Below are 15,554 nucleotides of genomic sequence, written 5' to 3'. Positions count from 1 at the left end.
ATACGGTGGTTACAAGTGCAGTTCAGAGGCTAGGAATCCTGCGACAAGTAACTTGCCTCCTGTCTCCCCAAAGCCTGTCCATTATCTGAGGCACAGGTCAGGTGTGTGAAGGAATACTCCCCTGTTGCCTGGATGAGTGCAGCACCTACAACACTCAAGCAGCTTGACACCATTCAGGACAAAGCACCCCGCTTGATTGTCACCACATCCACAAACATTCACTCCCTCCACCACTTACGCACATTAACAGCAGTGTGTACCATCTAAAAGATGCACTGCAGGAATTCATCAAGGCTTCTTTGACAGCACCTTCCAAACCCACAACCACTATCATCTAGAAGGACAAGGACAGCAGATAGATGGGAACACCACCACCTGGAAGTACCCCTCCAAGTCACTCAACATCCTAACTTGGAAATATATCGCTGTTCCTTCACTGTCGCTGGGTCAAAATCCTGGAACTCCCTTCCTAACAGCACTGTGGGTGTACCTACACCACATGACTGCAGCGGTTCAAGACGGCAGCTTGCCACCACCTTCCCAAGGGCAACTAGGGATGGGCAATAAATGCTGACCCAGCCAGTGATGCCCACATCCCGTGAATGAATAAAAATATTGAGCTCAAAGCACAACTGGTTGATCCATACTGAGCAGGAAAATCCCAGGTTTGATCCCTGATAGTTGCATTACTTCAAGTTGAATCCTTGCCAGTGCTAATGTTGAGCTCTTGTATGAGAATAGACAGTTGAGCAAGGTACCAGCAGATGACTGGCACAAGTACTCCAGTGCCAATTGCTGAGCTTTTCAGGGTGGTGGGTGAGGACAATTGGGGAATTTATTTAAAAATGAGTGTGATGTTACTGGCGACAATCCAAACAGCTATATAAGATATATCCCCTCAATGCTTCCCTTCACAAAAAACTTAGATAAATAAAATAGAGGTTCAAAGAATAATTTGCTACTGGTGACAATTCCAGGGGCATTTATTTAAAGGTACATCTCGTTGCATGAATAGCTTATTTGCCTAATGGCTAATATTTAAACTGCATTTAAGTCTAGACAGTACAGACATTAGTATTTCAGGTAAGTTTCTTATTTTTTTAATAACTCTTCACTGACTTCACCACTATCAGCCCTGAAGGGAGCTATATGGATGATCCAAATCAAGAGCAGAGAACGAACCAGAGATACCCAGAACCACATCGTTCAGCTGAGTTTGATGATGAATTTGAAGATGATGAGCCTCTACCTGCTGTTGGCCACTGCAAAGCTCTATACCCATTTGATGGTAAGATCTTCAGTTTAGTCATTTTTTTTCTAGGTTTATTTTTAAAACCAAAGGCTTTCGATTAAAAGATAACATTTATTTGATCAATTTTATTTCTGTAAATTTTCAACACTAGTCCAAGACTAAAGGCATTTCAAGAGCATTTCTGAATTACTTTATAAGAATTTCTACTTTATTTAAAGGTAACATATATTTTACAAATTAGCCACTACCTGTTGCATGAAGTACCAATTTAAGGAAAAACTTGGGTAAATTTTAGTTGCATCAAGATTTATTAAATTACCTTGTTCTCCCTCATGGGTTCTATTTGATGACAAAATGTTTGGGACCCCAAAATATTCCATGAACTGACCCAGTATCTGAGTATGTGGGAGTGGGAAAAGAGGAGTTAAAGTCTAAATGTTAAAGGGTAAGGTGGAATGTAATGTGGTATCCAATTTAATGATCTGTAAAATGATCATGCTATTGAGCAGTCTGCAAGATTGTCAAAATCCAGTACAATGTTGCTGCATTTTGGTAGGAATAAGGAGGCCATCTACTCCATTGGAAAATAAGATTCTGGCCGGTTTCCTCTACATTGGAGAGACCAAACGCAGACTGGGTGACCGCTTTGCAGAACACCTTCGGTCTGTCCGCAAGAATGACCCAGACCTCCCTGTCGCTTGCCATCTCAACACTCCACCCTGCTCTCTTGCCCACATGTCTGTCCTTGGCTTGCTGCATTATTCCAGTGAAGCTCAACGCAAACTGGAGGAACAGCACCTCATCTTCTGACTAGGCACTTCAAAGCCTTCCGGACTGAATATTGAGTTCAACAATTTTAGATCTTGAACTCTCTCCTCCATCCCCACCCCCTTCCTGTTTCTTCCCCCTCCTTTTTGTTTTTTCCAATAATTTATATAGATTTTTTCTTTTCCCACCTATTTCCACTCATTTTAAATGTATTTCCACCATTGTTTATTTCTACTTTTTAGCATTCCCCCACCCCCACCAGAGCTATCTGTACCTTATCTGTCCTGCCTTATACTCTTAATTAGCACATTCCTTTAGATAATATCATCACCTTCAACACCTCTTTGTTCTTTTGTCTGTGACAGCTTTTGGTTATCTCCTCCTATCACTGGCTGCTTGTCCCAACAAAAACATCCCTCCTCCCTTAAACCAGCTTATATTTCACCCCTTTCCAAATTTTACTTAGTTCTGTTGAAGGGTCACGAGGACTCGAAACGTCAACTGTACTCTTCTCTGCGGATGCTGCCACACCTGCTGAGTTTTTCCAGGTATTTCTGTTTCTGTTTTTGTTTAAGATTCTGGCCGGGATTTTCTAGCCCCGTCATGGGTGGGACCCACCGCAGGCGAAGCAACGCCCAGCCAGAAGTCCATTGACTTGCAGTGGGATCGGAAGATCATGGCGGCAGGTGGATGCTGAAAATCCCACCATATGTAAGGGGTAGAGCAGCAAAATGACCTGGGGGTACAAATTCACAAATTATAAAAAATAGCAATTCGCATTAACAAAGCCATTAAGAAACAAAACATTTGGCTTTATTTCTGGGGAAATAGAATTATATAGAAACTTGGTTAGACCACACTTAGTATTGTGCACAATTTTGACCTCCATATTACATAAAGGATATAGAGGCACTGTAGAAGTTCTAAAAGAAATATTTACAAGGTTGATGTCGGAATTGATGTATTAGAATGACCAAGAAAGACTGAACAGGCTGGGCCTCTTCTCTCTCGAAAAGCAAAAGCTTTTGGAGATTTTTAAAATTTGCCAGTGCTTCCAAACTTGGATCTGTGGCAGACAGTGAACATGAGACCGATCAACTGTAACAGGACAGAACTGGCAGACCAGTGGCAGATGGACTTTAATACAGAGAAGTGTAAGGTGATGTACTTTGTCAGAAGGAATAGGGAGAGGCAATATAGATTAAATTGCACAGTTCTAAAAAATGTGCAGGGGCAGAGGGACCTGGGAGTGCCTGTGCAAAGATCTTTCTGGTTGACTAAGATCAGGACAAATCTAATTACTGCCCAATCAGCCTCCTCTCAATCGTGAGTAAAGTGCTTTAAAACAGCACTTATACAGCAATAACCTACTCATTGATGCTCAGTTTGGGTTCTGCAAGACCACTCAGCTCCTGACCTCCGTATAGCCAAATCAAGGTCAAAACAGTTGAATTTAATGGGAAGTGAGAGGGACTGCCCTTGACTGAGCGTGGCATTAAGGAGACCTCGCAAAATTGAAGTCAGTGGGAATCTGGGAGGTGGGGGTCTTTCCATTAGTTGGAGCTATGCCTAGCACAAAGGAAGATGTTTGTGGTTGTTGGAGGAGTATCATCTTGGTCCCAGGAGTTCCTCAGGGTGGTGTCTTAAGCCAACTATCTTCAGCTGTTTCATCAAAATCTTCCCTCCATCATCAGGTCAGAAGTGGGATGTTTGCTGTTGAGTGCACATCATTGCACAACGTTTAATACCATTTGCAACTCCTCAAATAGTGAAGCAGTCCATGCCAATATGCAGCAAGACCTCAGCAACATTCAGGTTTGGGCTGAAAAGTGACAAGTAACATTCGCACCACACAGGTGTCAGGCAATGACCATTCCCAACACACAGTCTAACCAGCTCCCCATGACATTTAAGGGCATTACCATCGCTGAATCCCTCATTATCTGCGACCTCGGGTTTACCATTGACCGTGAACTGAAGTGAACCAGCCATATAAATACTGTGGCTATAAGAGCAGGTCAGAAGCTGGGAATTCTGAGGTGAGTAACTCGCCTGCTGAATCCCCAAAATCCTGACCACCGTCCAAAGCCACAAGTGTCCACTTGCCTGAATGAGTACAGCTCCAAAAACACTCAAAAAGCTTGACATCATCCAGGACAAAGCAGCCCACATGATTGGTACCCCATCCACCAACTTAGACATTCACTCCCTCCATCACCGATGCACAGTGGCAGCATTGTGTACCATCTACAAGGTGCAAAGCAGCAACTCACCAAGGCTCCTTTGGCACCTTCCAAATGTTTGATCTCTCCCACCTAGAAGGACAAGGACAGCAGATGCATAGGAACATTGCCACCTGCAAGTCCCCCTCCAAGCCAGATACCACCTTGACTTGGAAATATATCAACTGCTAGCAGTGAACTTGAATTTTGCTGAAAAAAGAGACTTGTTCTCATAGTTTTTCATCTTGTACTCATCAAGGCAAATGCAAGAATGCCAAATTTTAAACGAACTCAATAACTTATAATACAGGAGAAGAGAGAACTGATTGGTTGGCAAGTTGTATCTGGCTGAGGCATTTGCTATGGCAATGCCTTGACCAATCGGAGTCGACTTGCCAACCAATCAGCACCCTTTTCTCATGTAGTATAAATTGTGATCATTTGAAATTTGGCATTCTTGCAATTGTCCTGATGAGTGCAGGTCGAAAAGCCTTTGCAACGTGTCTCTCTTTTCAGCAGCATTCAATTATATTGCCATTCCTTCATGGGATCAAAATTCTGGAACTCCCTTCCTAACAGCACTGAGTGAACTTGCACCAGCTAGACTGCAGTGGTTCAAGGCAGCAGCTCACCACCACCTTTTCATGGGCAATTTGGGATAGACAACAAATGCTGCCCTTTTCAGTGATGCTCACATCCCATGAAAGAATAAAAACCTCTATCAGAATTCCATAAAGTTACAGTTGCACAAATTTCAAAAGCTGTCATACTCATGGAAAATGTATTATCCCAATCCCAATGATTTTCATTCGCCATTTGTGGCTGGTCTTGTACAAATATATGTTTTCTTCAAAGGATTGAAGGATGCTGCTGAATGATTGTTATGAGATTAACACCACTGAAAAGCTCACAATAAGCTTGAAGTGCTGGAAGAAGTATCTTTTTTTAACACAGAAAACAGGTCCTGGGATGTGCAGACATCCTGAACGTGACATAAGACAGTGCAAAGCTTTGACAGAAAGTAGTAATTTTAGCACATTAATACATCTCATGAGAGAGAATAGGAGGATTCAGAACCATACAGTATCACTAGGTTACTAGCGCAGGTAAAATCCTGCAGTATTAAGGAACCATTTCAAGAAGTGCATAACGTGCATGCTGATGTACCTGATTTTGGGTACAAAATTGATGGGTAGTTTAGTCATTTGTAGAGGCATATTTCAAAATAGGTTTTGACTGATTCAGTACCTGAAATTATTTCTTAATATTGCAAGATTGTACTAATCATTTCATGATACTGTAAGGTTCTGAATCCTCCCTTTTTACCATTGTGTTATGTGTTACTTTGCTGAAATGACTACTTACTGAGTTAATGCATCTTTATCAACAAAGCTGTTGAAAGAACTACTTATACATTTTAAAGACACAGCTTATGTAGATCCATCTCGCACTAAACTGGCGTTTTCATTTGAAGTGGGAAGTTGAGAAAATAAATGGTTGAACAAAAGGTTTTCTGCCGGACATTATGGGGCCAATTTTAACTCTCTACATGGGTGGGTTGTGAATGTGTTAAAACCTTACCTTTTAACATAGGTTCAGGAGTTGGTACATTTTTGAGTTTCATGTTTTGGTTTTAAAATGATTATAGGATTGTTCTCAGAAAATAATTTATGTTGTCAATAAGAGGCAATATATTAGAACAAATATATAAAATTGTCAGCCATGGCTCAGGCAGAAGGTTGTGGGTTCAAGTCCCATTTCATGACTTGAGCGCACAAATCAAGGCTGATACTCCAGTGCAGCACTTTCAGATGAGATGTTAAATCAAGGCTTCTCATAGCATCTCAGAGCAGGGAGTTAACCCCTGTGCCCTGGCCAATATTTATCCTTCAATCAACATCACAAGAAACAAATTATCCAGTCGTTGTTTGTGGGAGCATGCTGTGTGCAAATTCACTGCCATCTTTCCTATATTACAACAATGATTGCACTTCAATTAATTGGCTGTAAAGTGCTTTGGGATGTCAGGTGGTTATGGAGAATGCTATACAAATGCATCTTTCTTTTTACAGGGAATTTACAACACTGAAGCTGGTCATTTGGCCCAAATGCTCCACACGAGCCTCCACCCATCCTGCTTCATCTCACCCTACCAACATGTCTTTGTTTCTTCCCCCTCCCCGTGCTCATTACTCTTCCTTTTAAATGCACCTATGCTATTGGTCTCAATGACCCCCTATGTTGTAGCAGGCTCCACCTTCTAACCATGTTCTGGGTGAAAAAGCTTTGGTTTAAGTTCATTATTGGATTTATTGATTGTCTTGTATTTATAGCTGATAATTTTTGACCCCCATTACTAGTTTAAACAACTTATCTACGTCTGCCCTATCTTCAATACCCTTCGTAGAGTCATTACAGCGCAGAAGGAAGCCATTTGGCCCCATTGAGTCTGTGCTGGTTCTCTGGAGGGCAGTCCAATCAATCGCATTATCCCTGTTCTGCTCCCATAGCCCTACAAGTTATTTCTCTCAAATTCCTGTCCAATTTCATTTTGAAATCATTCATCATGTTTGCTTCCAACATCCTCATAAGTGGCATGTTCATTACCATTTGCTACATAAAAAGTTCTTCCTCACATCTTGCCCAAAGCCTTAAATCTGTGTCCTCCTTGTACTATCAGCTATTGGCTACCTTATCTAAACCTGTCATAATCCTGTACACCTCTATCAAATCTCTCATTGACCTCCTTTGCTTCAAGAAGAACAATCCCAGCTTCTTTAGCTAAAGTTTCTCATCCATGGACCCATTCTGGTAAATCTCTTATGCACTCTCTCAAGGACCCTCGCATCATAAAGTTTGGTGACCAGAACTGGGCACAATACTGTTGTGACCTAATCGAGCTCTATAATGGTTGTTATTTTTGTTTGGCATTGGACCCCTCCTCATTATTTTTTTTCCTAAGAAAAAAAGGGCAGCTGCACGAACCTGTAGTTTTTTTTACATGTGTACAAGAATTCATCAGCTGACTGACGGTGTCCAATGTTTTTCCATAAACAGCCACAAATTAGCAAGGAGACTTCAAGGGGATTTGAATAGGCTATGTGAATGGGCAAGAGTGTGGCAAATGGGATATAATGTGAATAAATGTGAAGTTATCCACTTGGGGGAAAAAAAACAGAAAGGCAGAGTATTTCTTAACTAGTGAGAGGCTGGGAAGTGTTGATGTCCAAAGGAAGCTGGGTGCCCTTGTTCATGAGTCACTAAAAGATGATATGCAGATGCAGCAAGCAATTAGGAAAGCAAATGGTATGTTGCCCTTCATCACAAGGGGATTTGAGTACAGGAATGAAGATGTCTTGCTGCAATTGTATAGGGCCTTAGTGAGACCGCACCTGGAGTATTGTGTACAGTTTTGGTCTCCTTATCTCAGGAAGGATATCGTTGCCATAGAGGGAGTGCAACGGAGGTTCATCAGACCAATCCATGGGATGGCAGGATTGTCTTATGAGGAGCAATTGAAGAAACTGAGCCTGCATTTTCTAGAGTTTCAGAGGATTTGAGGTGATCTCATTGTAGCTTAAAGTTCTTACAGACTGTGAAAGGGTAGATGTGGATAGGATGTTTCCCCTGCCTGGTGAGTGTCGAACCAGGGAACAGTCTCAGAATAAGGGCAGGCCATTTAAGACTGAGATGAGGAGGAAATTCTTCACCCAGAGGGTGATGAATCATTGGAATTCTCTATCTCAGAGGGCTGTGGAAGCTCAATCACTAAACGTGTTCAAGACAGAAATAGATAGATTTCTAGGTACTAATGTCATCTAGGGATATGGTGACAGTGTGAAAAATGGTATTGAGGTAGATGATCAGCTGTGATCTGTTTGAAGGACAGAGCAGGCTCAATGGGCCGAATGACCTACTCCTCCTCTTGCTCCTATGTTCCTAACAATGACATACTGAAGTAAAGGGAAAATTTGGAGAGCTGTGTAGAAAGTGTGTGGGTGGTGTAACTAATTGGATAACTTTTTCAAAGAGTCAGCACAAAGAGCCAGTACAACAGACCAAATGGCCTCCATTTGTATCAGGCAGATTTGGACTTGTCTAATTGTTTTCCCCTCTTGCAGGGCAAAATGAAGGGACGTTAGCAATGCGAGAAGGAGAGGTATTGTATGTTATTGAAGAAGATAAAGGAGATGGCTGGACAAGAACACGCAAACAGAATGGACAAGAAGGCTATGTGCCAACATCATATGTAGATATTACTCTAGAGAAAAACAGTAAAGGTGCAGTGACCTATATATAAATATAAGATGCTGAAATCCAGTTATACTCATGTGGGAAATGCATTAATTTAAACAGCTAAAAGAATAGTGGAGAAACATTAAGAGTATGAATTCTTATATTTTCTGTGTTCCTACTGCATAATTCTTTGTTCACCATGTGAGCTGAATTTATCAATTGAGATTTTATTCTTAAAAGTTATCCTTTGTGCAGGAATGCAGACCCTGGATTATTCCATGTCATAGTATTTGGAAACAGTTTAACTCTAGTATTGTTACCTGAAAGCATTAATCCTTCCTATTATTCCTGATGCCTTAAATTTTGTATATGTGTATATAGGTGAAGGTTCTTGGTGTTTTATATTTTTTAATCCATCATTGAAACCAAGGTTTTCAGACTTTTTATTGAAATATAAATTTTTAATTTAGAAGTAGTAATCTAGATTTAAAAACTAACAGTCCTTTGCTTTATTTATAACATTTAAGCAAAAACTTGATTCACAATAAATAACTTTTGTGTACTGGTGGGAGGGTGCATTAAAGTGTTCGTTACATTCATGTTTCATTTTTAAAAATAGAACATAATCTGCATTTGCCCTTGAAATGTTCTGTTATTACTTAAGGATTATTTTTGCCAATTGTCAAGATGAAAATCTGACTTCAACTAATTTAACTTAACCTCTTTCAAAACCTGGATGCAGATGTGGTACTTTAGGGTTGCATAGTTAACGAATTCTATCTAAAACTTATAAAGTTTCTCCTGTTACCTTTTATTTCTTTTGTTTGTTCCAGCTGAATTTAGTAATGGTGCTTTCTTTCTTTTCCTCTCCCGGACTGCAGGTTCCTGAATTGGTGTGTGGGTTCTTGAAACATTGGGCGAGGCATTGAAGGAGGTTGCATGCAGCTGTTTTCTGGGTGGGGAGAGGGCATGGCTGAAAGATTGAGGCTGGTAGATGAGGAAGGAGGAGGAAACTGCATGTTTCATATTGGTTAATTTTGCTACTAACACAGTTAACACCATTCTAACTACAGTTCACATGGTATCTGGTGAATCAACAGTACAGTATTTCATAGGTCATAATCAATGCCAAAGGTTTATCTGACCCAGGTAAAGTACATTCAAAATGACTTTGCCATCAGATAGTATTTTAAAATATAGTGCTGTCTGCCTGTGCCATCCTACATGCTCGCCCTAACATGCTGTTGCATGCTTTCGTAAATCACACTAAATATTCACTTCAGAAATGTCTAGACTGTACTGTGGTTGGCCTGTTTTGTTGTTGTGCAATCCTTACGTTACCTAGCATAATCCCTTCTCGATGTTTCACTTTTGTAGTTCCATTCCATTTTTCATTTGTGCTGCTACCCAGTACTGCATGGTAATAGTGTGTTGATTTACCAGTGTTGAGGAGCTCTGACAAGCCAGTAGATGCAACCTTTCATTTTTGTCTGTGTATAGTTTATGAATTCTCCTCCCTCCTTGCTTTTGGCCTGCATATTTTGTGTGTATTGGATTGATCAATGAAGACTGAGTCAATGGAAACACACCTGAAAAACAGCATGGCTTCAGGAAAACAAGCATGGCTCACTGTGAAGAGACACAATTGGGCTCAAACTTTGAGAGATGTGCAACGTGAGCTCAGTGAAGATACACCAACCATTTACTTTATCACTATCTTACTATACAGCTGCTGCCTTAAATCAACTGTTTTAACAGAAGAGTGCCTAAATCTGCTGACTGCCATTGTTTCCAGTAGTCTTTCTCAAGGCTCACATTTGTTGCAGGCTCATGGCAGCTCATCAGTTTTGATTGACTTGTGTATTCTCTTGGTACTCCAGCTGCTGATGTAGTCATACCTAGTATATAAAAAAAAACGGTACCAGAGGAATTTTGCAACTAAGATCTCTGTCAACATTTATATTGTTTTTAATACTAAAGATTTGTATTAGTTAACAAGATTTATTTGAAATGAATGTTTTTCAATTAGTATTTTGTAATTTTTTTCATTCTGGTTGAGTCTTAAGAATAACCAATTCATATGAAGCTCTAGTTTATTCAGGATAGCTGTGCAGATCCTCTCCTCTGGTGTGGTCACACATGTCAATGTGTGGATATGTTGACTCTTGTGGATATTATACGTAACCTAAACCATGTGCACTTTTATCTAGTTGAGCAGTAATGCAAGTGCAGACTTTTTTTTCTTCCAGAATACTTAAAGCTGCATGTAATGCAAACTTTGTTCTCATGTTGCAGTCCATGTTCAACCTGTGATCTTAACTGCAGTTATACAACCTTCAATCAATTTCAAACCCACCAGAAAAATTCTTCAAATTCAAATGTTTTTGATTATTGGGTCACTTGGAATGAGTTTTATCAAGTGGCAGGAAAAAAAGGCAAGCCTTCTCAGCAGTACCTTTTGAAATGATCTAAAATATTTTATGACTTGAAGTCCAATTTTATCTATGCTGTAGAGAGGACCATTTTGTGTTAGTTTAAAATCTGAATTTTCGGTAAAACTGAGCAAAAATGGGGTGGACTGTGCAGATATGATTTGATGCTTTGACCCAAATCTGTTTATTACTACTTGTATCTGGTTGAGTTTCCTGTATAGAAATTACAAATGTGAAACTATCTTCTGTCTATTTCCATTGTATTAATTTCTGGATATATTTAAATTTACTTGCTGGTATAACATTTTAGTGTTTCCAGACCAAATTGCACACGCCAACCACACAAAGCATTACATTTAACCATTTACTATGGTTAACATGAGTTACCCACTAAAGCTGATAAATATGTGGAAACCTTTCACTGCAATAAAAATAATAAGACATTGTGTAACAGAAAATTCTTATTTCTGTTCCATGGTGACTTCCTGGTAAGTGAATAGAATTTCTGGTAGACTGATTGCGGAGTTGACAAAAATCCACTAATGATCTTTAAATGTTCAGAAGAATTTGGATTAAATGACTTTTTAAAATACTCTTTTTAAAAAAAAAAAATTCTGAAGTATACATGCTTCCTTGTATTCAAGTATGTGTATTTTTAAAGTGTTAGTTCACTATAAATTTGCAACATGGTGGCACATAATCTTGTTTATTGTACATTTCTGAAGTAAACCACTATGAAAATATTGGCAATGGTTTGTAGAGTAATCTTTCAAGTAGGCACTAAGTATGATCTGAGTTGTCTTAATTTTTACAGCAATTTAACTGTGAAAGTGCTAGAATGTAATAGAAAAGCTACTTTTTCCATAGCTGTAAATCTGCAGTTAGGTAAGTGAAGCAGACTGTTATCCAGTTTGTAATGTTGTATCGCTTTTGCTTTGTATGTAATTTTAGGTATGCTGCTTTTTGTGAGGAAATCTACAAATATAAGTAAAGAGGCAAACGATTGAAGGAGGGATTTTTCTTGCACATTACAATTTTTTTCAAGTTATATACAGTGTGTGAGGATCTGGTTAAAATTGTAACTGACAAGTTGTCAGGCAAAGTAGAATGTAGTGTGAAAAGCAGCCAAGGTTTTGAATTAATGATCTTTATGCACATGTTGATTTTTGATTCTTGTTTTTAAAAACACTTAAGATACTGTTTAAAATACCTTGTTGAGAACTGTTTAAATAAATTAATGTATTCCACGGAGTTTTGTCTATTTAAGCATCTATTAACTAATGTTTTGCTTTTCTTTCTGAAATTAAACCAGTTTTGATACTCCTAGAAGCTGTTGACAGAAGTTACTGTTTTTCTTTGTAAGAAGTTTGCTTATGGTATTGCATGTTCCTCATCTTTCATGTAGCCCCACCTAAACTTTCAAAGATGCTGGTCAAAATAACACATTTTAAAGCATTCCACTTATTTTCCATGTTACAAACTACATGTGGATGAGCCAGAACTGTTGTTTTCCTCCAATACCCTATCTGAAAGGCTATTCCAGGTGTTAATTGCTCTATGAAGAACTTTCTGATATTATATTTCAGCTGACCTTTGACCAACCAGAATCCATGTTCCTTTGTCCTGCTGCTGTAGTATAACTTGAAATCGTGTTGCATCTTTAAAAATAGACAGAGGGATCTTGGTACCCAGCTTTTCACTAACAATGAACGATCTAAGGCAACTTATGATGTTGCATATCTATATCAATATATAAATAGAATGTATATCACTTTATAAATAGATGAAGCGTTAGCTGCTTTTGACAACAGAAACATGGTTGTGTAGGCTCCCCAGTGACTTGTAGGTAACTGTACAATGTCGTGTGGCATTAAACCATAGAGATGAGATTTCCCTGATCTCATCTGAATTATGACTATAGTTATCCCTGGCAAAAATTTATGTTTTTTAGAAAAAAAATCCTGGTTGGCATCTGGTGATCCCTACTGGAAACAGTAAATGTGTGGACATTGTAGTTAAGTCTGTCTTTGGCCAATACCCCTCAATTGCGTGCCAGGTTCATGCACCAATAATTATTGAAGAAAAGTTCTGTTGATGCTGCTTAAGCCTGCATCATCAAGGTAAGAGGGAAGAACGTTAGATATTAGATGCTGCTTTCTCCATGAGTCAGAAAGTAATGGGTTCAAATTCCACTTAAGAGGCTTGCGCACCCAACTGGGCTGGCACTTCTGTGCAGTACTTGGGGAATGTCTTGGAGGTGCCATCTTTTTAGATGAGGTTGCCCCCTCAGGTGGGCATAAAAGATCCCATGGCACTTTTTAAAAAGGAGCAGGGGAGTTCTCCCAGTATCCTGGCCAATATTTATCCTTTGGACAAGACCTAAAACTAATTCCGGGTGTTTATATATCACACTGATCACTGTTTGTGTGTTCTTGCTGTGTACAAATTGGTTGCTGGGTTTCATACTTCAAAATTGCGATTAAATTCCAAAAATACATCACAGCTATAATGCTATAATCCTGTGACTGCAAAGGCACTACCTGTATGTAAATACAAGTCTTTATTTAAATATTTTGCATGAATCAGCATATCAGTCTGAGATCAGAAGAGTTTTCAGATTAAAATTATATAGGATATATAACACACAAACAGGCTTTTCGGCCTAATCAGTCCATGTTGGTATTTATGTCCCACTCAAACCTCCTCTCGTTTTCCTCATCTAAACCTATCATCATAACTCTGATTCCTTCTCCGTCATATGCTTGTCCAGTTTCCCCTTAAATGCATCTACATATTCTGTTTGCTTCAACCACTCCCAGTGGTAGTGAGTTCTGCATTATCACTATCTTTGGGTGAAGAAGTTTCTTCTGAATTCCCTATTGAATTTAGTCGTGAGTATATTGGCCTCTAGTTATGTTCTTCTGCACAAGATGAAACATTCTCTGTATCCATTCTGCCAAAACCTTTCATTAGAGCCCTCCAGTAAGTAATGCTCAGCCCTTTTTGAAGAGAAGAGCCTGTTGATCCTTACCAGAAATTTGTGAGTATACATTATCAGGAATCATCCTTGTAAATCTACTTTGCACCCTCTCCAGTGGCTTTATATCCTTTTTGTAATACAGCGATCAGAACTCTACACAGCACTCTTAAAGCGTGGTGTGAAGGTTTGATAGGTTTAGCATATCTCTACTTTTCAATTCTATCCCTCTAGAAATAAAACCAAATGCTTGTTTTTTTCCCATATAGCCTTGTTAACCTGCGGTGCACTCTTTAGTGACTGATGTATTTGTACTCCGATCCCTTTGTTCCTCTGCGCCACCTTTTCAAGTAATAAGTAACCTCCCTATTCTTCATATTCTGTAAGTTTATTGATGTCTTTCTGTAATTTGCAGTGCTCCTCAGTATCCTTGCCACTCGCCCGGTAAAAATTGGTGTCTACTACAAATTTAAAAATGGGTGTTTTTTGATTCCAAAGTCCCAATCACTGATGTAAATTATGATCAGCAATGGTCCCACCTTCTGCCACTCTGAATAACTACCCTTCACTTTCCCTATCTGCTTTCTGTCTTGATGTCAACTTGTAAACCATTCTGCTACTTGCCCTCTGCTTTCATGTTCTGACTTTGTTCGTTAGTCTGTTACGGGTTACCTTATCGAAGAGAGATTTTGAAAATGCAGATTAATTACATCTACAACATTACCAATGTCTTCAGTCTCTCTCACCTCAAAAAAAGCTAATAGGGTTGGTCATTATATAATTTAACAATAGCACACACAATTACAATTTGTTATAACACTAATATCTCAGGGCTATAATAAACTTTGGACATAAATTGTTTTGTAGTGTAATTTGATCCCTGATGTTGGCATACAACTTTAATTCATTCCAATATAATAGTTACCTTTTTACAAAAGTAAAATACTGCAGATGGTAGAAATCTGAAATAAAAACAAAATGCTGGGAATGCTCAGCCGGTCTTGCAGCATCCGTGGAGAGAGAAATGAGAATTAACCTTTCAGACGATGATTTTTCATTTTGTTCGTGTATGCTAAACTATGTATATGTTCGTAAATAACATGACTAGAGTTATATACTTGTAAATAGTGATGTTATGAAATCTACTATGAAGTTGCTTTCTTTCCTCCTTTCTCACATACCACAAAAATTTGCTGTGTCCCTGAGTATTTATAAATATCTGCCATGATGGAACTTTTTGTAGAGAAAGTCTATAATATTATCTGAAAAGATGAATGAAGAGCTCTCCATAATGGCCTAGTTCTGGCTAGAAGGTCCAGGTTCAAATTTCATTCTGTGCACAAATGATTGCTACTAGAGCAGTAGTTTCCCTCTGTGTCTAATGGGCTGAGGAGGGTGAAATCAGCCAGGTTCCCGCACTTAATTGCTATCTATTGACCCCTCCTGGAGTTGGAATTAGTTAAATTCATCAGTGAAGTGTTAAGGGACAATCTGCTGAAGCATGCCCTGTCTATCAGTACAGTTTTAGCGACACTGTTCCTTTGACAATCAGCTAGTAGCCTTGCTCCTGAACATGATTTTTTTTTCCCCTCCTCCACACCTATCACAAGGATGCTGGACTAATTGCATTGCCGCTACTGTCACTCTGGCTGAGGTAAGCTGAGTAC

At 39.2% G+C, this 15,554-nt stretch overlaps 1 protein-coding gene across 2 annotated transcripts in view; it reads left to right on the top strand.

Annotated features, from left to right (window-relative positions):
• Positions 1-12,236, top strand: part of fnbp1l (formin binding protein 1-like) — a 154,751-nt gene extending 142,515 nt beyond the window's left edge. The window contains exons 13-15 of one of the 2 annotated variants that reach the window (XM_041208280.1): positions 1,134-1,288; positions 8,364-8,522; positions 9,360-12,236. In XM_041208280.1, coding sequence (XP_041064214.1) covers positions 1,134-1,288; positions 8,364-8,522; positions 9,360-9,367 — 322 coding nt within the window. In that variant the 3' untranslated portion in view covers positions 9,368-12,236. Of the gene's footprint in view, positions 1-1,133; positions 1,289-8,363 lie in introns of both variants that reach the window. The other variant, XM_041208279.1, reaches the window with a different exon arrangement.
• Positions 12,237-15,554: the final 3,318 nt, after the last annotated feature.

The sequence above is a fragment of the Carcharodon carcharias genome, chromosome 16 (assembly GCF_017639515.1).
Source record: "Carcharodon carcharias isolate sCarCar2 chromosome 16, sCarCar2.pri, whole genome shotgun sequence".
Classification (NCBI taxonomy): Eukaryota; Metazoa; Chordata; class Chondrichthyes; order Lamniformes; family Lamnidae; genus Carcharodon; species Carcharodon carcharias.
Note: the sequence above shows the minus strand (reverse complement) of the source record. Positions and strands in the feature narration are given on the sequence as shown.